The sequence below is a fragment of the Anomaloglossus baeobatrachus genome, chromosome 1 (genome assembly GCF_048569485.1).
Source record: "Anomaloglossus baeobatrachus isolate aAnoBae1 chromosome 1, aAnoBae1.hap1, whole genome shotgun sequence".
NCBI classification, from domain to species: domain Eukaryota; kingdom Metazoa; phylum Chordata; class Amphibia; order Anura; family Aromobatidae; genus Anomaloglossus; species Anomaloglossus baeobatrachus.
Genome location: NC_134353.1, coordinates 752,462,474 through 752,486,877, shown reverse-complemented (window position 1 = coordinate 752,486,877; position 24,404 = coordinate 752,462,474). Strand labels below are relative to the sequence as shown.

Sequence of the window (24,404 nt, the reverse complement as noted above, 5' to 3'; positions counted from 1 at the left end):
AAACCTCTACGGCTATCCCAGTAACAATATTTGCTTTGTAATTTTAATTAGATTTATTAGATGTACAAGTAAAAAATAAAGAAACAAGGTATTTGGTCTTTTTTTTTTTTTTTTTTTTTTAAATATTGTAACTACTACATTTCTTCTTGGGGAATTTTACATTTTCCAGGAAATGAAGGAGTAAAGGCGCTTCGACCAGAAATGATAGTAGAGGGACCAAGCAGAGCCTTATCCCAGTAAATAATGCTATTCTCTCTTAGCTAAGCTTATAAAAAAACATTTTTACAATGCAGCTCAAAAAATGGTCATCAGTACTGACTGATTTTACCCTGGGGATTATATTGAAGCTTTGTACTATACACCATACCTCAGTGTGATCATGAGCCAAATTTAACATTGTGAAATCTATTTACATTGACTGGATCATCAGTAAATTATTCACTATACAAACAAAAACTATATAAAAATTCCCATCAGCACTGACACTAGTCAGACAAATGTACAATATCCACATTTTGTAATTGGCACAGAGAAAGGAATCCAATGACAACCTTATCCATCATCATCTGTGCAGATGGCAAAATGTTATCAAGTGCTTCAGTAGAGTTCAGCCAAGGGTGGTCCAGGACTCCTTCAATGGTGAGACGCTCTTCTGGCTTAACCTTCAGCAGCCTATGTAGGAGACAAGTTGAGACACTCATCAGTTATGTTAAAAGTGAGCTTTACTTATAAGCCACAAGATAAAAAGAAAGGAGCCAATGTGCCTCAGCTGCTTCACCTTAATATGACATGAGTTTGTAAATTCTGGACTTTCTATGCTATCATTGCAAATGGAAAACACATGTGCACTAAAAAAGAAAATACATAAAACTTATTAACTGTATCATCTTTAGAATAATAAAAATGCTAAGTTGATCTGAATATTGTATTTCCCAGTTAGAAGTTCAAGGCCTGAGCTGTAAGCCAACGGATTGCCTGCAAAGTGTTACTCTGTGATTGAATGCAAGACTGTGGTGCACGCACGCCTGCAAAATTTTAGCAGCATTTGTTGCATTTGGTTGGAGACTATAATTGGCGCCAAATATCATGAGATATCTCTATGCAATTCAGTGCACATGCACAATACCTGAACCAGGCTAAATCTGTCATTATAGTATCTTGATGGGTTATAACAACATACCACAGGAAAAACAAAAAACAAAACAGTTTGAAACGTGGATTGTCAGTCATCCCTCTTTTTCACTATGATCAGTCACATACAAAAAACACAGACCATAGGAGCCAATTGAGATGATGCAGGCACACACGGAATGTGGCAAACCCTCCTAGCAAAGATGGCCGCAACCCAGGTGCACGAAGCTGATGATACCTCCACACTAAGGGGGAGGGGCGGCTGTTTAGCATAGGACATGCACACAAATAAGGCTTGCATTGTGTGCCCGTCATATAGATGAGTGAGATGCACAGTATTGGGTAACCAAGCAAAGCGCTTTGCTTAGTTACTCGATATTTACCCTGGTTAACAGCGTACACTGCTTACACAGAGTTGTTGCTCGTTGGTCTCCCGCAGTCAAACACGCAAATGCGTGTTGCACAGCGGGAGACCAACAAGCAAAAAATGAACCAGAACAGTGTGTAACGATCAGTGATTTCACAGCAGGGGCCAGGTTGCTGCTTAGTGTCACACACAGCGAGATCGCTGATGAGGTCACTGGTACGTCACAAAACCTGTGACTCAGCCGCGATCTCGCTATGTGAGAAGTCCCCCTTAGTGGAATTGTATTTATCACCAAAAAACAAACAAACCACAAAGCTTTGGGAATGGTGTACTCTGGTGGCTAGCTACAATAGACTGGTCGCTGTATACATAAATACAGGGTAAACATCAATCACAGTTACCGAGCAAAATTTCTTTATATGTGTTTCTTCTATTTTACAATCAGCATTAGCACAAAAACCAAGCACCTAGAGAAGGAACATGAAAACTCACTTTCTCACAATGTCTTTTGCCATTTCAGAGATCTGGCTCCATTCTTCCTCTGGGAATTCAAAGCTTCCTGTCATTATTTTCTTCCTCATGTCCTTTGGGATAGTCCGACTGTGATGCTTGGAATAAAAAGGAGGATAGCCACAGAGCATCACATATATAATGACCCCTAAGGACCACAAGTCACAGCTCTGGGAGAGAAAAACCACAGAATACACATATAAATTTCGCTATATTTACAAAAAAGTATCTACAACAAAACTAATCTAATTTGAAAATAACCATAAAGGATATGGCCACCTTTGGGGACAGTTTTTGCTTTTTTTTTTTTTAACTTAAATGTAAATATTTTGACCTAAAATAATTTTTGCAATTGGGTTTTAGAAAACTTTTTGGACAATTTGCCCTCTGTATTGAAGTGTCTATTGTTGCCGCCAGCCGAGGATGTCCAGGGGCCAGATCACAAATGTGTGACAACTGGATGGGAGCCCCGTGAATCTCCTTAACTCCTGTATCCCTGGCCACTCATTTGAGGAGCAATGAGGACGTTGCACTACCCAGGTAATCAAAGCAGTTGAGGATGTCGGGAGGCAAGGAGATTTGCAGGGCTCCTGTCCAGCGGGTGCAGATTACCGATCTGGCTGCTGAACTGAACTGGAGTCCTATTGCTCAATTCTCCAATCAATAGCGCCCAGTAATGAATGAGTTAAATAAGAACTTGGTTATAAGCCAGTTCTGACAAGTGTTTGTAACTATTACCTGTTTCTTTTCTGAGCTCCTCTCAATTGATATATGACCCCATCAAAGATCAGCTCGGCTGTATGTTGAAGAGTCACAAATTCCCCATTAGAGAAAGCCGACTGATGGATTTTCAGATAACACGATTCAGGATAAATATATACGAAACTGAATTGCAAAAATTGTTTTTTTCTGTTTTTTTTTTTTTAGCCCAAAATACATTCATTTAATTAAAAAAAAAATAAATGCTCCAAAAATATCCACATCCCTAATAATAACAACCAAAATGACTGCATGTAATGACGCACTGACGATAGTTAAGGCTGACCAAGGGGAGACAGGTCCATCATGGTCAACGTATAAAACACAACAGTGTTGATCAAGAAAATGGAAAACCGCCTATGAGTAATAAGATATTAGTATATAGTGATTTTAAAGCCCTTAAATCATATTTATCTTCAAACTGATTAACCTCAAGTTTGATAACCTATTTTGGTACTGCAGTCCACCCATTCCCTTCATAACTTTGGTCACCCTGTTGTGGCATGACACGTATCTGCAAGTTAAGTTTCTGGTTTGGCTTCTTATCTCAATGTGGGAAGGCTTGTTAAAGGGTTGATCTTGGACTTTAAGGATTGTTATATCTAATAGATAGGGATTTGATCACCACAACTTTTTCCTGAAGAGGCTATTTGCATATTTCATTTCTCATAGGAGCATTGCATGGCCTAAGTCTCCTTACACTGGCATGTCACTCTGCACATGGAGAAATGTTATCCCTTAGACCACCAGTCAAAAGGCCTCAACTAGACAAATCAGATTTCCTGCTTCACACCGAGGAGGGGGTAAAATAAATTCTCTTCCTTCTGAAGAGGCTATTTGCATGGCCTGACTAGTAACTTGTAAAGTCACAGACTGACGCCTCCCATTTCTAATCTAGGGCTTAGTGGCAGCTGTGATCTGTTATTAACCCCTTATTACTCAGATTGCCAAAAGCAGCAGGGCAATTGGGATGAGCGTGGATTGTCGCATCTAACGGATGCAACAATCCTGGGAGGCTGCAGGATACTATTTTTAGGTTGGGGGCCCCCCAATAGCCATGGGCCTCCCCAGCATGAAAATACCAGCTCCCAGTTGTTGGCTTTATCATGGCTACCTATCAAAATTGGGGGGGACTGCACGCTTTTTATTTTTAATATTAACATTAATAATATTACTATTAAATTATTTTTAACATATATTATATACTGAATATATAAATTATATATAATAATTTATATGCTTTATTTGTGCTGAGTATCGTAGTACGGGGGGACCCTATGCCATTTTTATATCAATCTAGAAACAGACACAGCGCCTCTGATTGGTTGCAGTCAGACACGCAGTACACAAGGTGGGAGCAGGATAAGTTAGGGTTTTATTTGTAATATTTTGAAGTGCAGAACATTTTTGTATTGCTTTCAGTAAAGGCAGAGATCACATTATTGTGTTCTGCGCTGAGCACTTACAGTGCCTACAAGTAGTATTCAACCCCCTGCAGATTTAGCAGGTTTACACATTCGGAATTAACTTGGCATTGTGACATTTGGACTGTAGATCAGCCTGGAAGTGTGAAATGCACTGCAGCAAAAAAGAATGTTCTTTTTTTTTTTTTTAAATTGTGAAAAGTTTATTCAGAGGGTCATGTATTATTCAACCCCTCAATCCACCAGAATTCTGTTTGGTTCCCCTAAAGTATTAAGTATTTCAGGCACAAAGAACAATGAGCTTCACATGTTTGGATTAATAATCTCTTTTTCCAGCCTTTTCTGACTAATTAAGACCCTCCCCAAACTTGTGAACAGCACTCATACTTGGTCAACATGGGAAAGACAAAGGAGCATTCCAAGGCCATCAGAGACAAGATCGTGGAGGGTCACAAGGCTGGCAAGGGGTACAAAACCCTTTCCAAGGAGTTGGGCCTACCTGTCTCCACTGTTGGGAGCATAATCCGGAAGTGGAAGGCTTATGGAACTACTGTTAGCCTTCCACGGCCTGGACAGCCTTTGAAAGTTTCCACCCGTGCCGAGGCCAGGCTTGTCCGAAGAGTCAAGGCTAACCCAAGGACAACAGAAAGGAGCTCCGGGAAGATCTCATGGCAGTGGGGACATTGGTTTCAGTCAATACCATAAGTAACGTACTCCACCGCAATGGTCTCCGTTCCAGACGAGCCCGTAAGGTACCTTTACTTTCAAAGCGTCATGTCAAGGCTCGTCTACAGTTTGCTCATGATCACTTGGAGGACTCTGAGACAGACTGGTTCAAGGTTCTCTGGTCTGATGAGACCAAGATCGAGATCTTTGGTGCAAACCACACACGTGACGTTTGGAGACTGGATGGCACTGCATACGACCCCAAGAATACCATCCCTACAGTCAAGCATGGTGGTGGCAGCATCATGCTGTGGGGCTGTTTCTCAGCCAAGGGGCCTGGCCATCTGGTCCGCATCCATGGGAAGATGGATAGCACGGCCTACCTGGAGATTTTGGCCAAGAACCTCTGCTCCTCCATCAAGGATCTTAAGATGGGTCGTCATTTCATCTTCCAACAAGACAACGACCCAAAGCACACAGCCAAGAAAACCAAGGCCTGGTTCAAGAGGGAAAAAATCAAGGTGTTGCAGTGGCCTAGTCAGTCTCCTGACCTTAACCCAATTGAAAACTTGTGGAAGGAGCTCAAGATTAAAGTCCACATGAGACACCCAAAGAACCTAGATAACTTGGAGAAGATCTGCATGGAGGAGTGGGCCAAGATAACTCCAGAGACCTGTGCCGGCCTGATCAGGTCTTATAAAAGACGATTATTAGCTGTAATTGCAAACTAGGGTTATTCCCCAAAATATTAAACCTAGGGGTTGAATAATAATTGACTCACACTTTTATGTTGACAATTTATTAAAATTTAACTGAGCAACATAACTTGTTGGTTTGTAAGATTTATGCATCTGTTAATAAATCCTGCTCTTGTTTGAAGTTTGCAGGCTCTAACTTATTTGCATCTTATCAAACCTGCTAAATATGCAGGGGGTTGAATACTACTTGTAGGCACTGTATGTCAGGGTTTCCACGTACATTCCCCAAAAATGTGATTCAAATGAAACCGAAACCCCTGGCGGAACCACTCACACTGACGAGGCAGATGGAGACACTTAGGACTCTGTTTAGTGTTGTTTACACTAGTGTCCATTTTAGGTGTTCACAGAGCTGTGCTCTTCCACATTTGTATGCTTACAAAAAAAAAAAAAAAAATCGCCTAAAATGATGAGACATTGCCAGGCCAGAATAGAGATTAGACAGAGTCCAAAGCATCTCCATCTGCCTCATTAAAGTGTGTAGCTCCAATGGGGATTTTGTATGAATCGCGGTTTTTGGGATTTACACAGAAGCCCCAACATAAGTTGCTCAGTGGAGGACAGCATAACTATCATCTGGGCCTTATTCCGATATTTGGGAGGCAGAATGAAGAAAGACAGCAGTACAAGAACAACTTCTTATTTTTATTTTTGCGTGGTTCACCGTGCGGTATTAGTGATAGGACAGATTTATTCTGCGGGTCAGTACGATTACTGATGCATATTGTTTTTCTTTCACTTGATCTGCATCTATCACATATTAATTTGTATTTTTGTTATAATAAATGTTTTTCTGTCGTAATATTCTAAGAACTGTAACTTCATTTTTTTGGCAAAGAGGGCTGTATAGGGGTTTATTTTTTGAGTGATGAGTTGGAGATTTTTTTCGGGACCATTTTGGAGAAAGTAACATTTTTTTGATTGCTTTTTATTCAGCTTTTTCAGATAAAGAATGAATAAAAAACAGCAATTAATTTCTTTTTATATATATATATATATATATATATATATATATATATATATATATATATATATATATATATATATATATTTTTTTATTACTTTTACCATACGGTAAACCACAAGACCAAATTATTCTTCGGGTCAGTACAGTTACAGCGATACCAGATATATTGCTTTTTCATGCTTTCCTACTTTTAAACACTAAAATCTTTATTTAAGAAAAATTAATGTGTTTTGGAGTCGCCATATTTTCAGAACTGTAACTAGATTTTTTCCCGAATAATCCAGATTAGGGCTTGTTTTTTTGCGGGATGGTTTGGAGTTTTCATGCAAATATTTTTTTTTTTTTTAAATGACTTTTTGATTGCTTTTTATTTTTTTTTTGTGTTTCAGTATAATGAAAAAAATGCAATTTTTGGCATTTTTTACGGTATTTGCAGCATGAAATAAGTAATGTGCCACTTTTATAATATATATATATATATATATATATATATATATATATATATATATATATATATATATATATATATTATATTATAATATAATAATAATAATAATGAAAAAAACAGAAAAATGAAACAAAAAAACAAAATAACTGCGAACAACAGCTTCGGGTAACCATCAATGAGTTTCTTACAATGCTCTGCTGGAATTTTAGACCATTCTTCTTTGGCAAACTGCTCCAGGTCCCTGAGATTTGAAGGGTGCCTTCTCCAAACTGCCATTTTGAGATCTCTCCACAGGTGTTCTATGGGATTCAGGTCTGGACTCATTGCTGGTCACTTTAGTAGTCTCCAGTGCTTTCTATCAAACAATTTTCTAGTGCTTTTTGAAGTGTGTGTTTGGGTCATTGTCCTGCTGGAAGACCCATGATCTCTGAGGAAGACCCAGCTTTCTCACACTGGGCCCTACATTATGCTGCAAAATTTGTTGGTAGTCTTCAGATTTCATAATGCCATGCACACGGTCAAGCAGTCCAGTGCCAGAGGCAGCAAAGCAACCCCAAAACATCAGGGAAGCTCCGCCATGTTTGACTGTAGGGACCGTGTTCTTTTCTTTGAATGCTTCTTTTTTTTCCTGTAAACTATGTTGATGGCATTTCCAAAAAAGCTCTACTTTTGTTTCATCTGACCAGAGAACATTCTTCCAAAACGTTTTAGGCTTTCTCAGGTAAGTTTTGGCAAACTCCAGCCTGGCTATTTTATGTCTCGGGGTAAGAAGTGGGGTCTTCCTGGGTATCCTACCATACAGTCCCTTTTCATTCAGACGCCGATGGATAGTACGGGTTGACACTGTTGTACCCTCGGACTGCAGGGCAGCTTGAACTTGTTTGGATGTTAGTCGAGGTTCTTTATCCACCATCCGCACAATCTTGCGTTGAAATCTCTCGTCAATTTTTCTTTTCCTTCCACATCTAGGGAGGTTAGCCACAGTGCCATGGGCTTTAAACTTCTTGATGACACTGCGCACCGTAGACACGGGAACTTTCAGGTCTTTGGAGATGGACTTGTAGCCTTAAGATTGCTCATGCTTCCTCGCAATTTGCATTCTCAAGTCCTCAGACAGTTCTTTGGTCTTCTTTCTTTTCTCCATGCTCAATGTGGTACACACAAGGACCCAGGACAGAGGTTGAGTCAACTTTAATCCCTGTCAACTGGCTGCAAGTGTGATTTACTTATTGCCAACACCTGTTAGGTGCCACAGGTAAGTTACAGGTGCTGTTCATTACATAAATTAGAGAAGCATCACATGATTTTCCAAACAGTGTCAATACTTTTGTCCACCCCCCTTTTTTATGTTTGGCGTAGAATTATATCCAATTTGGCTTTATGACAAAAAAAAAAAAAAAAATTTGTTTCATGTTTTCATTGAAGATAAATTAAATGAAGATAATAATAGCAAAGATTTTGTGATAATACTCAGTTTCTTCTTGAAAATTATTGCAATCTGACAGAATTGCAGGGGTGCCAATACTTTTGGCCAGCACTGTAGAGTTGTTCCAGATGAAGCGATACCAATTATATTTCTGCTTCTTTGTTTAAACCCAAAGCCTGCATTTTTAGTGGAGAAACGGGTTTTTGTCATTTGTGTGCGTTTTGTTTTTTTTCACACATTTTATTAAACTTTTTTTTGTTTTTGACTTAGTCCCACTGTGAGACCCATCTCCAAACTCCTATCCAATTATGTAGGCGGTGTAAAATTATTAGCAAATACTTGAATTAGAAATGTAGTGTATTCACTGATTCACTGTTGCTTACCTCATGTTCACTGCACTGCAGGATCTTAGTTGATAGTGGCCATAACCATGGATACCCAGCTGGCTGTGACTATATGCGTGGTCGTAACTATAGATACCGAAGGTCCTGTAATGCCCTGAACATGAGGTAACAACATATTGTAGTGAATCAGAAGAACGATACTAGATTTCTAATTTGAAGTATTTGCTAATATTCTTACACCTACTACATATTGGGGTAGGATCTTGGAGATTGGGAATACTCCTTTAAAGAAGTAGTTTTTTGTCCCCATAGCTTTACTCCCTACAAAATAGTCTATCACATTCTGCATTTCTCTTGTATACAATGAAAAGGAATGCCCTGCAGTTCAGCCTCCTGTTTTATACTCTTCAGTCTCCATCTTGGTTTCTAATTCTGATCCTACATGTTATTCCTCTACGCTCTATCAATCCCAATTAGCACATCATTACATAGCAATCTAGTGACATCTCTATCTGCCGAGGGGATACTGTGATTATCCTTCCCTCTATAGTCCCCTAAATAAGCTAATATGTTGTAAGTGAACAGTAAGGGAAGCTAAACTGTCATCTATATTAAAACGGTGTGACAGAAGCTGTGCAGTCATAATCATCATCTGAGATTGCTGTTTGTTTTCCCTGTGGTGAAATTCAAAAGGTGCAGCCCAAGCAATTTTACCAAATTAATTTTCAAAGAACATAAAACCATGTAATTCCCAGGGGGTCATAATGAGCTCACATGTTGTAACTATAGAGAAGAGTACCATGAATTTCCAGATAGTATTCCTTTTAGTTGTTCCTTTCTATTTGAAATATACATTACTCACAAAAAATTAGGGATTCTTTTTGCTTTCGGGTGAAATTTCAGGATAATCCTACAATCCACTTTGACTTTTTTAGGTGAACTTAATGTGTCCTTCTATAAACATTTGAATGCACGTCCAACTGTTCAAAGTCTCAGTACTTTTTGCACAAGTTCCTATTCTCTAACAAGGAGCTTAATGTCAAAATTCACAACAGGTGTTTTATCTATGAATAGCCCAATACATTTCAGGGTTTAAATAAGAATTGGTATTTATACAGTCCTCCTCATCATGCTGTTCTCAGAGGAAAGTGGCCACTGAGCTTAGAGTGTCATCAGCAGGTTGCAATAGAAATACAAAAGGCACTGGACGAGTCACAAAAAGTCATAGAAGTGGATGTTCTTTGGCCACATCACACACTGAAGACCGCTTCACTGTGAACACTGCCCTTCGGAATTGCATTATTAATGCCACACAACTCCAGACACATTTAAGGGAAGTGAGAGGCAACCAAATATCACGTCAGACCATTTGAAATCATATACATTAGCATGGTCTACAAGGGTACCTGATCACACCACTAGGCACAGGCATCATCGTTTTGCTGGACGAGAAACTAGTGGTACGCAGGGCTGTTCACTGATGAAAGTCGATTCATGTTGAACAGAAATGATGGCTACTAACGATGTTGGAGACATCAAGGAGAGCACTATGCATCAGCCAATTGTGACCAGATGAGCTTTTGGTGGTGGGGTTAGTGTGGGCAGGTATGTCTAGTCAATACAGAACTGCTCTACCCTTTGTGGATGCCCCTACTACTTGAATAACATTAATCCAGTCATTATGCCACCGCATGAACAACACAGGTCTAATGTTATCTTCATAGAAGAAAATGCTACTGCTCATCAATGTTGCATCATTAGGAAACGGCTGCTGGAGACTCTGGTACCTTAGAGTGGCCTGCACTTTCTCCAGACCTAAAGTCCCATAGAAAACCCATGAGATCAGCTGAGTCGCCGCGTAGAGGCTCGTAACTCTATACCCCAGAACTTCTATAATCTGAGGGCCGCCCCTTAAGAAGAGTGGGGTGCCATGCCTCAGCAGACAATAACTCCACTTGTGAACAGCATGATCAAATTTCACTGTAGTGTGAACTTAACATTTTACATAACTTTCACCCAAAAGCCAAATCTATACCTAACTTTCTGTGAGTAGTGTATGTATTGAGAGAGACTAATGACCAGATAAATTTAAGGAAGAAACAAAAAAAAAACAAAACAAAAAACAAGAGTACTATCAAGGTCTGCATTTAAATGTATTTTCAGATGGCATCTGCCTCGAACATGCATAAAAAAAAAAGAGCATTAAAGGCCCTGTGCCCACGGGAGCTTTCTTCTGCGGATTTTGCCGCGGAAAACCTGCAGATTTATCTGGATTTTCCAGATAAATCCGCAGGTTTCAGCATGTACAGACACTCCCCATGTTATCCTATGGGACGTGGAGTGTCTGTGTCCACGTTGCGGAATGTGCGGTTGCGAAATATACTGCGGATATCCCGCAGCCGCACATAACTGCATGTCAATTATTCCTGCGGCATTACCTGCGGAAATCCCCTGCCTGGTCCATACTTACCTGCCTTGATAGCAGACACCCGGTCATTTTCCCTTGGTGCACAGGAGCAGGAAGGAGGTGGGCGGGGCCTGCACGAGCTCCGGTCATGTGACAGCCGGAGCTAGTTCAAGCCCGCCCACCTTCTCCTTCACAGTGTAAACACGGCCGGAGACGGGAGAGAAGTGCTGCGTGATGGAGGAAAATATGAACACCCCGATCACTCAGCACTTGTTCTGCATTGAGGATGCAGTGCCGAAGCCATGGTACTGTATCCTCAATGCAGAATGCCCGCAGCATATCCGCAGGACATTCCGCAAATAAACCGCAGCATGGAAACAGACAAAGTTGTGCTGCGGTTTTCTGGGAGATCCTGCGGATATAACCGCAGGACACTTTCCCCCGTGGGCACATAGTCTAAGAGGAAAAACCAAAAACAATGAACATAAGCATAGCAATGTCAAAACAATTTGCTGTACAATATTTTCAGTCTTTTATAGGATCTGTTAACCACTTTAAAGCTGAGCAAAAGATAAGAAAAACAGGTTTCCTGAAGCTTCTTTTGAAGGGAAAAACTTAAGGCCACGTCTCACTAAGGGACATCGCTAGCAACATCGCTGCTGAGTCACGGTTTTTCTGACGCAACAGCGATCTTGCTAGCACTGTCGCTGTGTGTGACATCCAGCAACGACCTGGCCCCTGCTGTGAGGTCGGCGGTCGTTGCTGAAATTTTTTGGTTTGCTTGTTGCTCTCCCGCTGTGAAGCACACATCGCTGTGTGTGACAGCGAGAGAGCAACGATCTGAATGTGCAGGGAGCAGGAAGACTGCTTCTACGGATGCTGGTAACCAAGGTAAATATCGAGTAACCAAGCAAAGCGCTCTGCTTGGTTATTCGATATTTACATTGGTTACTAGCGCCCACAGCTTTTAAAAGCCGGCTCCCTGCTCCCTGCACACGTAGCCAAGGTACACATCGGGTAACTATAAGCACAGCGCTTTGCTTAGTAACCCGATGTGTACCATGGTTAGCACAGCGTCGTTACACGGGTCGCTGGTGGCTGATCTCTGATCACTGTGGAGATCTGCCTGTTTGACAGCTCACCAGCGACCATGTAGCGACGCTCCAGCAATCCCTGCCAGGTCAGATCGCTGGTGGGATCGCTGGAGCATCGCTTAGTGTGACGGTATCTTTAGTGTGTATGTTGGTGTCTAAACATTGCTGTTTTGCACGTACCCACAGGCTTTTTCTGTGAGTTTCAAAAAAGGCAGTTGTTGAAAACCCTATTTAAAGGCTTCTAAAATGGTTCTAAATTCCATAATTACAATATTAACGGTCAACATAGATTTAGATGTGGTGATAAGTCCACCGAAATGTACATGCAGTCTGTCCACAAAATACACTTAAAATGCACTACTATGGGCCCATATGGCATAATTGCAACACCGATGTCTAGTGAGGGATACCTTGTTGTAAGTGTACGGTGTTGGTGAGGTAGGGATAATTCCAGACTTCTCTTTCTGGTGTCTTCTTTGTGCCTCCAGAACCTGATAATTATCACATGAAAGAGAGAAATGTCACTTACAGTATTGTGGTGCATGCCATTATCTCTTCTACAAGAACAGTAACCAACTGATGCGGTCTGATCTGTACACCACAAACAGAATTATGTACAGTTTTGGAGTTTGAAAGGACGTGGCAAAATGCTAAAAGGGTTTTCCATCAGAATTAAAAAACTATTTCAAACATAAATCAGTACACGAGTAAACATTTCAAATCAGTTTGCAATTGAATGGAACTAGTATTGGTCAAAATGACTGGCAAGCTTTTATGAACTCAGGAAAATTTACTACATTTCTTGGACTAACTTATTTTATCTTTGGTCATTCTATTTGGATCATACCCTGAATCTATTTCAACAAGTATGTTTTAACAATTATCGACTTTGCAATTGCACTTTGTCAGCGGCAGGCAATCTCATGGCAGTTTCTTTCATAGTCCAAAAATGAACAGACACTGGACCGTTGGACGATGTCCAGACTGCACGTGGGTCTTGTGACCATTAAACTCAACAGTCTCAAACGCTCAACATTAAAATTGTAACACCAAGAAGGAACAGTCAAAGAATTCTAGAAATCACAGGATAGATACACGTTAATATTCAAATAATTTAAAAAAAAAAAAAAAAAAAAAAAAGGGGAGCATCAAGTATTAGCGCCACACACAGAAATACGCACAGGCTGCTATAGGTTATTAACGGTTATCTGAAGAATGTTCTGTCAAGCAAAATGCACTTGGGCAGGAAATTCCTCAAGATCTGCTGCTGGCAGCTCCCTTTTCAATTGGCAATCAATGACATCGAAAATGTGAACGATGGGAGACTAGTCCTGAGACAACGTAGGCCAGTGATGGCTAACTTATGATATGAATGTCAGTGGAGACATGCCAGGCCATTTCTGCTGACACGTGCAGTGGGGACAGGCGGCCGCATCCCGATCTATAAGACAAGCCTTGGCCATTGGTGACCGACCCGGGGGGTGGGGCCACACATGCTGTTCTAGTGAAATCACTGGCGGCCGCGGCTTGTCTTATAGATCCGGATGCAGACGCCAGTAATTTGTGTTCTGTACCTTTAATCAGGGTCCTGAGTGAGGCGTGCTTACATACCACACCTCTCTAACACAGGGGTCTCAAACACGTGGCCCCGAGACACCTTCTTGTGATCCGCAGGCCCCCTGATGGTCGTGGCCCTATGTCCGGGGAAGGAGAAATTTGCGCTTCACTTTAGATTATTTCAACGCTGCTCACAGGAACTCTCTACAGAGCTTCACCAAAGGCGAAAGCCGGCCAATCAGACGTCAGTAGGTGACATCGTCATATGACGTCACCTGCTGGCCTCTGATTGGCTGGTGGCTGCCATTGGTACTGCTCTGCAGAGAGTTCTTCTACGTGGCGGTGAAAATCATCTTAAGTAAAGCGCAGATGTCTGTGGCACCCGGCATAAAGCCACGATCGTCGGGAACCTGCAGACTGCAAGAAGCATGAAAGAGGACACCAAGGGAATGGAAAACAGGTGGGAATTTTTTTTTTTAATGTGTGTATGTGAAAACTGCATAATGTGGCCTAAATAGGGGACATTATTACAGGATGGGGCATTGCTAAAAGAAGGGGGTCAAGGATGGGCACAAGAATGGACACATTACGATAAGGGTGACAAGATGGGCACATTACTACAGGATGAGGTATTTCTAAAAGGATAGGCACATTACTACAGGATGAGGACAAGGATGGGCACATTACTACAGGATGGGGAGGACAAGATGGGCATATTACTACAGGGGACATGGATGGGCACATTACTATGACTGTTGGGGGGAGGGCAGAGGAAATAATGACTAGTGGGCGGAAGAGATCATTGTTCTCTCCTCTCCTCCCCGCGAGCAGAAATAATCAGAAAATGTTTTGTTAATATAGCTACAAATATCACAAAATTATGGATTTTTCAAAAAGTGACAAGCCACCTGATTTATGCTTGTGTTTTTTTGTTTTCTTACTATGAATTTTGACACACCAAGCTCAAAAAGGTTAGCCATCACTGATGTAGGCCATGGTAGTCTGTTTAGGACACAGACTGGTCATAAGGGTTTTCTCACACGTTGTATTGGTGAGTCTTGGGCGGTTTCGTGACCATATACAGCATGCTGTGATTTTTTTCCTCATGCCAAACACAGCAGCAGAAAAAAAAAAATAAAATAAAAAAAAATAAAAATCACAGATCAGCACTGCCTCATTGAACAACATTAGTCCAATTCGATGTTTTATTGGATTCCACTTTTCGCATTTATACGCTAGTGGGAGTGAACCCTAATAGCAAGAATCACATAGCAGCAATAGGTCAAGGCACATCAGCAAAAATGGAAGGAAAATTTATAGGGAGGTAGTGCAGTGTTTTCCCAAAAATAAAACAGGATCTTATTTTTGGCTCAAAAAGATGTGCTGGGGATTTTTATCAGGGGATGCTATATTTTTTTTATTGGCATCAGTGATTGGAATGTTTGTGAATGACAAATGAATAATCATCCTCTTCCCCAGCCCATATTCCCACTTTCCCCTCTGTGCCTGGTGTCAGTGATTGAGTCAGACTGCTGTTTTACTGCCCGAGAATCGCATCGAAATCCTGAAACTGGCCATCTCCTCGCCTCACCTGAGCATGACAGCTGCAAAGAAATACACACTGACACGTCCTCGGGAGATGCCCCCAGCCAGTCTGAGGATTGTGATGTGATACTCGGGCAGTAATAACAGCAGTCTGACGAAATCACGGGACACCGGGCACAGAGGAAGGGGGGGGGGTGAATATTAATTTGCCATTAACAAATGTTTAAATCACTGATGTCGGCCCAGAGGGGTGGGTGACATTATTCATTTGATATTAACACACATTCCAATCATTGACGCCAACACACAGGGGTGGGCGGGGGAAAAAGATGAATATTCATTTTCCATTCAGGGGAACCAACCAGCAGGATTTTTATATATAAAGTAAAGCCAGTGCTATATTCGCGCTAGGATGCTGAATGTAAGCATACCTTCTGTTCTGAAATTGGATGTTTTATTTCAGAAATATGTGCAAGTAACGTTCCAGCAATACACTGCTATTTGAGTGGCAGGTGCAACAGGAAGGGAATATGTGGGTTGGGTTTTGCTGTCTATTCCGACCCCTTTTGTGTTATCCACATAGGGAAACAAGATCTCTTGCCTGCTCAGTAGCCCAGACACACTGCGCTCTGCCCTACTACAAGCAAAGCATAAAACAGCACTACACTATCACCGAGCGATGTCATCAGAATGAAGAATCATCCACAAACATAGCAGCAGGACGCGATTAGGAGCAGATTGAAGGGACAGACGCTGCAGCGAGGACGCCCATCGGACTGGACCACCCTCATTTACATACAGCATGGGAGACTATCAAATGGTATTTTTTAAAAGATATAAAGGGGGGAGTAAGGAGCTGATAAACACATTTGTGGAATGCTGCACAAGAGCAGTTAAAGGTGGTGGCATTTCTTCATAAGCTCAAAAACTGATCACAAGTTCCCATTAAGTTTTGGCTTAAAGGGAACCAATCACCAGGATTTTCGCATATAAGCTAAAGCCAGTGCTATACTGGCACTATTAGGCCGAGTCTATACATACCTGTAGTGGTCAGCGCAGATGTTTAGGCAGAGGTGTATCTAAGGGGGGGGGAGGGCTGGCGGGGCGCTGTCAGGCCGACTGATGCAGCACTCCGAGTCTCCCAGGCGGTCAGGGACAGCGTCAGCACCTTTCAGCAAGGGCAGTGATGTATGCTGCGGCCCCCTGGCCGAGTTCCGGGGCCCACAGCGCTCATGCCGGCAACAGCATTTCCCTGGATGCAGGCTCTTACATCCACACCTGAACTCAGCCTTCTCTGCGGTCTTCAGGGCTCAAGTTCATCTGTGGGCGGAGCTAGCACGCACTGTGCACTGCGTCCAATAGAAAAGGTAGATGATAGAATGTACGGGATCCTTCCAGGAAGGAGCCCTTACATTCTAGGCTCAACCCACAGATGAAGACTGTCAGACAGGAGCCGAAGCATCAACTTCACGCTGAGTTGTATGTCCTGTCCCCCCCACCCAGTGCTATATACCCCCAGAACTGTCTATTCACCCCACCCCAGTGCTATTCACCCCCACCCAATGCTGTATACCACCAGAACTATCTATTCAGCCCACCCAGTGCTGTATACCACCAGAACTATCTATTCACCTCACCCAGTGCTATATACCCACAGAACTCTCTATTCACCCCACCCAGTGCTATATAACCCCAGAACTGTCTATTCACCCCACCCAGTGCTATATACCCCCAGAACTGTCTATTCACCCCCACCCAGTGCTATATAACTTCAGAACTCTCAATTCACCCCACCACAGTGCTGTATACCCCTCCAAACTGTCCCCTGATCCCAGTGCTATATACCCCTCAGAACTGTCTGTCCCCTGACCCCAGTGCTATATACCCCTCAGAACTGTCTGTGCCCTGATGCCAGTGCGCTATACCCACCAGAACTGTCTGTTCCCCCCACTCCAGTACTATACACCTCCCAGAGCTGTATCTACCCCCTACCCAAGTGCTGTATACCCCCCAGAGCGGTTTGTCCCCGAGTGCACTCCAGTGCTGTATACCCTCAGAGCTGTTTGTCCCCCCACCCCAGTGCTGTATACCCCCAGAGCTGTATCTCCCCCCACCCCAGTGCTGTATACCCCCAGAGCTGTATCTCCCCCCACCCCAGTGCTGTATACCCCCCAGAGCTGTTTGTCCCCCACTCCAGTGCTGTATACCCCCCAGAGCTGTTTGTCCCCCACTCCAGTGCTGTATACCCTCCTGAGCGGTTTGTCCTCCACTCCAGTGCTGTATAACCGCAGAGCTGTAAGTCCCCCCACTCGAGTGCAGTATACCACCCTAGAGCTGTATACCCCCCAGAGCTGTATCTCCCCCCACCCCAGTACTGTATACCCCTAGAGCTGTTTGTCCCTCCCACTAAAGTGCAGTATACCAAACCAGAGCTGATTACCCCCACTCCAGTGCAGTATACCACCTTAGAGCTGTATACCCCCCAGAGCTATATCACACCCCACCCCAGTACTGTATACCCCCAGAGCTGTTTGTCCCCCCCACTACAGTGCTGTATACCCCCCAGAGCTATAAGTCCCCCACCCCAGTGCTGTATATACTCCCTTTACTCCCTTAGAGCTGTGCGTCCCCCACCCCAGTGAGGTATACCCCCCCAGAGCTGTACGTCCCACACCCCAGTGCTATATACCCCCCAGAGCTGTACGTCCCACACCCCCGTGCTATATACCACCTCAGATCTGAATGGTCCCCTCTAGAGCTGTATGTCCCCCCATTGCTGTATGTCCCCAGCCTCTCCTGTGATATATACAGCAGTGTCAGTGTGCACTGTGACCAGCCGTGTCTGTTAGTTATGGCCACCAATCAGCGCGGCACAGCCACATGCTGAGGAGGAGCTGGACGGAGACAAGCAGGGGAGGTGAGTGAGGCTGGTGCCGGCTTACCCATATTAATATCTGTAATGTGTCTGTGTGTGCATGTGTGATGTGTATCTATGTATGTAAGTGTATATGACTATGTATAGATTTATGTCTCTTTATATGTATTCTTGTGAATTTGTCTTTAAATATGTATATGTATGTATGTATGTATGTATGTATGTATGCTTGTATATGTACATATTTGTGTATGTGCATGTGTATGTGAGGATGGGGCCCATTGAGACTCTCTCACCCAGGGCCCACAAAACACAGTGAAGACCCAGTGTAGAGGACAGTGTGAAGAGTTGGTTCAGTATGGAAAGTAGAGAGGGCACTGTGGAGGTCATGTACCATAAGAGGGACTGTGTGTGCGCGCATCATGTTTTGTGCAAAGAATACAGTGAGCGGCCATTATATATTCAGGGGCACAGCGTAGGGCAGATATTTTTATATAGGAGTATTATAATCATTCTGCTATTTTTAAGGGTATCATACCAGGATGTTCTGGAGAAGATGGAAGTCTGCAGAGACGAGTTTTGGATGTGAAAAGTCATCATGGCGTCTGGACAAGATGACGCCAATCAGACAACATCATCTATAAAAGGTACCTGAATGTAAATGATTGGCCACAGTCACACTTGCGTATGAATCACACAAGTGCAGTGTGAGAAAATCTCGTGTTGCACTCGGCCCCATGTAAGACAATGCTGCAGCTCAGATCTGTGAGTTTTCCCTCAGCCATAATCGGACTAAGGAAAAAGTTGCAACATGCTGCGATTGTCTGCGAGAGCCGTATCACTCACACCCATTCAACAAACATCGGACTGCACTCGAATGTTATTCAAGTGCAGTGCGATATAAGCACAGGCTGACAATGGAGGATATGGGAAGATTAACCCCTCCCTCTGCTCCGCAGCACACTCCCTCTCCTTCACAGCTGTGACCCGATCGAAAGGGTCATTAGGGTCATTAGCATATCGCATCTGTTGCACTCGCATTGGATGCCATACGCTAATGTGACTCCAGCCTTTATTTGTGATATTGACTAATTCTCATCATTAGGCCTCAATCCCACTTGCACATTGCTTCCCATGCGAGAGCATCAGATGTAATATGCTAATGACCCTCGGCTCAGGCTCTGATGAGTGTCATGCAACTGTGATCCGATCTTGTGATCAGATCAAAGCTTCGGACAAGAGGAAGGGAGGGAGTAATTCCCCCCCTGCTCCACGGCCTGTCTCTGCGTACATCGTACTGCACTCTGATGACGTCCAAGTTAAGTGCGATTTTTCACACGCTTCCGTATGGGTGTGTGAGCTGACTTTCAGACACTTGCAGCATGCTGCAATTCTTTTTTCATGACAATAGATCATGAAAAATCAATCGCAGATGGACACTGCCCCATAATTTTACACTGGTGCGAGTGCAATTCGATCTTTAATAGGATTGCACTCTTCCGTGCAAAATGCAAGTGGAACTGAGGCCTTACTGTAGTTCCTGTATAGTCCTCAGTCTCATGACTGATAACTCCCAATTATCTCCTTACCATTGTTAAAAGGAATGTCACCAGGTTTTTGCTCCCTCATCTGAGAGCAGCATAATGTAGAGACAGAGACCCTGATTCCAGAGATGTGTCACTTACTGAGCTCTTTGCTATCATTTTGATAAAAATCAATATTTTCTCTGCTGTAGATCTAGCAGTTATACAGAGCTCATGAATATGCTGGACTACCTGGCAGCATACCAAGCAGTCCTGAAATGATAATCTACTGCTGATTAAACAGGGATTTTATCAAAACTACACTAAGCAGCACAGTAACTGACACACTGCTAGAATCAGGATCTCTGCCCCTAAATTATGCTGCTCTCAGATTAGCTGTTAACATCCTGGTGACAAATTCCATTTAAGGATGTACTGGAAGTTGTAGATTCCTGCAATACAAATGTCTATGTATCTGACCTGACATCACAATTGATGTACCATTCTTGTGGTTTTGATGATGTATTTCTGTACTGATGAGGGTTTTGATGCTGTGTTTCTAAACTTATAAGGTTATATGGATGTATTTCTGTACTGCTGGTGGTTCGGATGATGAATTTCTGTACTGCTGGTGGTTGTGATGCTGTATTTCTGTATTGATGGGGGTTCTAATTATGTATTTCTGTACCTCTGGTGGTTGTCGTGCTGATACTAGTTCTGATCCTGTAAACAAGTAACAATACATAAATTGTGAGATTGGACAACCCCTTTACTTAGAATTGGGCTACACTGCTTAATTTTATAAGTAAAATCTTGTCCAGGTTTAAGATGAAAGTTTCCAGTCTCTCTAGGTGACTGCAGGCTTCTGAATTCTCACAGTGCTCTGCACACTTTTAGGATTCTCCAGTGCCAGTGATGAGAGTGGACGGTCATATGAGCGCAAGTATGAGATTTGTATATTTCTGGCCACATTCTGACTAGATGTGTCCGGCCTTACTCAATTCATTTTTATTGAGCGAGGCCATACATGTCTAGTCGGCATGTGACCACATGTATGTAAATCACATACTTGCAGTTTCGTGACCTCCTACTCACCGCTGGCACCAGAGAATCCTGACAGTGTGCAGTGTGAGAATTCAGAAGTCTATAGTCACAGAGTGACACACAGTGACTGCAGATTTTTGTCTCAAACCTGGAGAAGCCCTTTATTTGTAAAATTAAAAACAGTGTAGCCCAATCCTAACAGCATGTAATATACTCCCTGTCAGGATTCAGCTCTGCTCGTTGGTTCCAGCAGACACCACATGGCCTCTCCACTCATATGTGATTTTCATATTTGAATGAGACAATGAGCTTTTCTTCCTATGCTTCTCTTTGAACATTGAGAGAATTATTAAGAGCAGCTCGACATCACGTGACTAAATGTGCAAATCACATAAATAATTGGTCACATGGGGGGGCGCCAAATTGGATTCTTGCCCCGGGTGCCGGAAAGCCTAGATACACCTCTGGTTTAGGTTTTGAAATCCAAGAAAGTGAAGTTTGTAAAATGAGCAGCTTCTTGAGTGACAGGTGCACTGGATATGATCATATATTCATAGTTATCCCCTCCCTCTGTTAGAATTAGCATAAGCATTATACAACTGACTCACTTTGTCTAGCAGGACCTGTGGTGAGGTCATACCCATGTGACCTGGTATCCAGCTTTGGTGGCTGAGGCTCTGCTCCTTCTGGTTACATGGGTATGACCTCACCACAGGTCCTACAAGACAAAGTGAGTCATTTGAATAATGCCTATGCTAATTCTAAACAGGAGGAGGAGATAACTCTGAATATATGATCTGTTCCAGTGCAACTGTCACTCAAGAAGCTGCTCATTTTACAAACTTCACTTGCTTGGATTTCAAAACCTAAAACATCCGAGCTGACCATTACAGGTATGTATATAATCAGCCTGATAGTGCCAGTATAGCACTGGCTTTGGCTTATATGTGAAAATCCTGGTGATTGGTTCCCTTTAAGCATGTGAAATGAATGCTCATAGGGGTTGAGATCTGGTAACTGACATGGCGATTATAGAATATTACACTTTTATCTTAAAAGAAAAAAAAAAATCCTGGGTTGCTTTTGCAGTATGTTTTGGTTGAATCTGAGCAGAGATTATAACCCTGTACACTTCAGAATTCAACCGGCTTCTTCAGTCTTCAGTAACATCATCAAGAAACACTAGTGACCCAATGCCATTGGAAGCCATGCATCTCCAGCCATCACAATGCCTTCACCATGTGTTATTGAGGGTGTGATGTGCTTTGAATCATGAGCCGTTGCAAGCCTTCTCCACACATTCCTTTTCCCATCATTCTGGAACAGGTTGAGCTTAGTTTCATCTGTCCAAAGAATGATATTCCTGAACTGTGCGGCTTCAGTAAATGGTTTTTTTTTTTTCTTCAATGTCTAATCTGACCTTACTATTTCTAAGACTGATTTAGGCCATGTGCGCACTAGAAAAAGGAATTTTAAGAAAATTCCGCACCCTCTGAAAGATTACCGCACCTGCGGTAAAAAACAGCAGCAAACCGCAACCCGAAAACCGCATGTGGTTTTACTGCGAATTTTCCGCAGGTTGTTCCCTGCAGTTTGTTACCATTATCTATGGCAAAAAACGCAGGTACCTGCAGAAAAGAAGTGACATGCACATTCTTTTTCCTGCAGAAAACATGCAGCAAAACCTGTGGGTGAAAAAAAAAACGCAGTGTGCGCACAGCATTTTTTTTTTTTACCATAGGTTTTGCTGGGGAAGGACTGCAGCAAGGTTATGAACATTTTATGCAGCAAAACCGCGGTAAAAAAACCCGCAGTGTGCGCACAGGGCCTAAGGGTTTGCACCTTGCAGTGAACCTTCTGTATTTTCTCCCATGAAGTCTTCTCGTTATGGTAGACTTAGATACTGAAACATCTACTTCTTGGAGAGTGTTCTTCACTTGGGTGGATGTCGTGAAGGGGTTTTTCATCACCAAGGAAAGCATTCTGTAATCACCAATTGTCTTATGTGGATGACCAGGCTCGAGTTCCCAAGATAACCAGCGCACACTTTTTTTTGCAGAATATACCAAACTGTTGATTTGGCCACTCCTAACATGTCTGCCATCTATCTGATGGATTTCTTCTTTTTTTTCAGCCTAATAATTGTTTGTTTCACTTGAATTGAGAGCTCCTTTGACCACACGTTGTGAGTTCACAGCAACAGTTTCCTTATCAAATGCCACACCTAGAATCCGCCCCAGACCTTTTACCTAATTAATTGATGATGGATTAACAAAGGAATAACCCATTACACAACATTTCAGATAACTGACCAATTACTTTTGGTCCCTTTAAAAAGGGGCAGCTACATATTAAGACTTATTCACAAGTCAGTATTTGGTTATTTTTTTTTTTTTTTGCATCCGTTGTTTATATACCAAAATCTTGAGTGGAACTTACAGAGATGAACAATCATTGAAAGACGACACTTCTGACACTGTTCTGTGTTCAGGAGACACTGCTGGTTTTGGCAAAAAATACTGAAGATAAACTGATCTCAGATATTGACATGTGAATAAAGCCTTAGGGGTGCTTCACACATAGCGAGATCGCTACCGAAATCACTGCTACGTCACGGTTTTTGTGACGTAGCAGTGACCTCATTAGCGATCTCGCTGTGTGTGACACTGAGCAGCGATCTGGCCCCTGCTGTGAGATCGCTGCTCGTTACACACAGCCCTGGTTCGTTTTTTTTATTGTTGCTCTCCCGCTGTGACGCACAGATTGCTGTGTGTGACAGCGAGAGAGCGACGAAATGAAGCGAGCAGAGAGCAGGAGCCGGCGTCTGGCAGCTGCGGTAAGCTGTAACCAGGGTAAACATCGGGTAACCAAGGTGGTTACCCGATATTTACCTTAGTTACCAGCCTCCGCCACTCTCACGGTGCCAGTGCCGGCTCCTGCTCCCTGCACATGTAGCTGCAGTACACATCAGGTAATTAACCCGATGTGTAGTGTAGCTAGGAGAGCAGGGAGCCAGCGCTAAGCTGCACATGTAGCTGCAGTACACATCAGGTAATTAACCCGATGTGTACTGTAGCTAGGAAAGCAGGGAGCCAGCGCTAAGCAATGTGCGCGGCTCCCTGCTCTCTGCACATGTAGCGACGTTATGATCGCTGCTGCTTCTGCTGTGTTTGACAGCTAAGCAGCGATCATAACAGCGACTTACAAGGTCGCTGCTACGTCACAGAAAATGGTGACGTAACAGCGACGTCGTTGTCGCTATGTGTGAACCCAGCCTTAAAGGTCTTCAATTCCTGGATGATGATTGAACGATGAATGATGGAAGGATGGATGATGGATGATGATAATACCCTCAAAATTAAAGCTGAAAGTCCCACTTTAAGATCATATTGATTATATAACTGTATTGAATATGTTTTTGGAAACAGCTAAAATGCCAAAACGTGTGTCACTGGCAAAATATTTCTGGACCCAAGTGTATAAAGTTGATAATTGAACCAAAAGTAAAACACAGGAAGAGGTTAGTGGTTCAGCACTAAACCAATGCAAAGCCAACAGA

At 42.7% G+C, this 24,404-nt stretch overlaps 1 protein-coding gene across 2 annotated transcripts in view; it reads right to left on the bottom strand.

Annotated features, from left to right (window-relative positions):
• The window catches only part of MAPKAPK5 (MAPK activated protein kinase 5), a 123,031-nt gene that overhangs the window by 25,994 nt on the left and 72,633 nt on the right, over nt 1-24,404 (bottom strand). For both annotated transcript variants that reach the window (XM_075341844.1, XM_075341845.1), the window contains 3 exons: nt 12,712-12,792; nt 1,991-2,178; nt 552-672 (listed from right to left, as the gene is read on the bottom strand). In XM_075341844.1, coding sequence (XP_075197959.1) covers nt 552-672; nt 1,991-2,178; nt 12,712-12,792 — 390 coding nt within the window. The remainder of the gene's footprint in view (nt 1-551; nt 673-1,990; nt 2,179-12,711; nt 12,793-24,404) is intronic.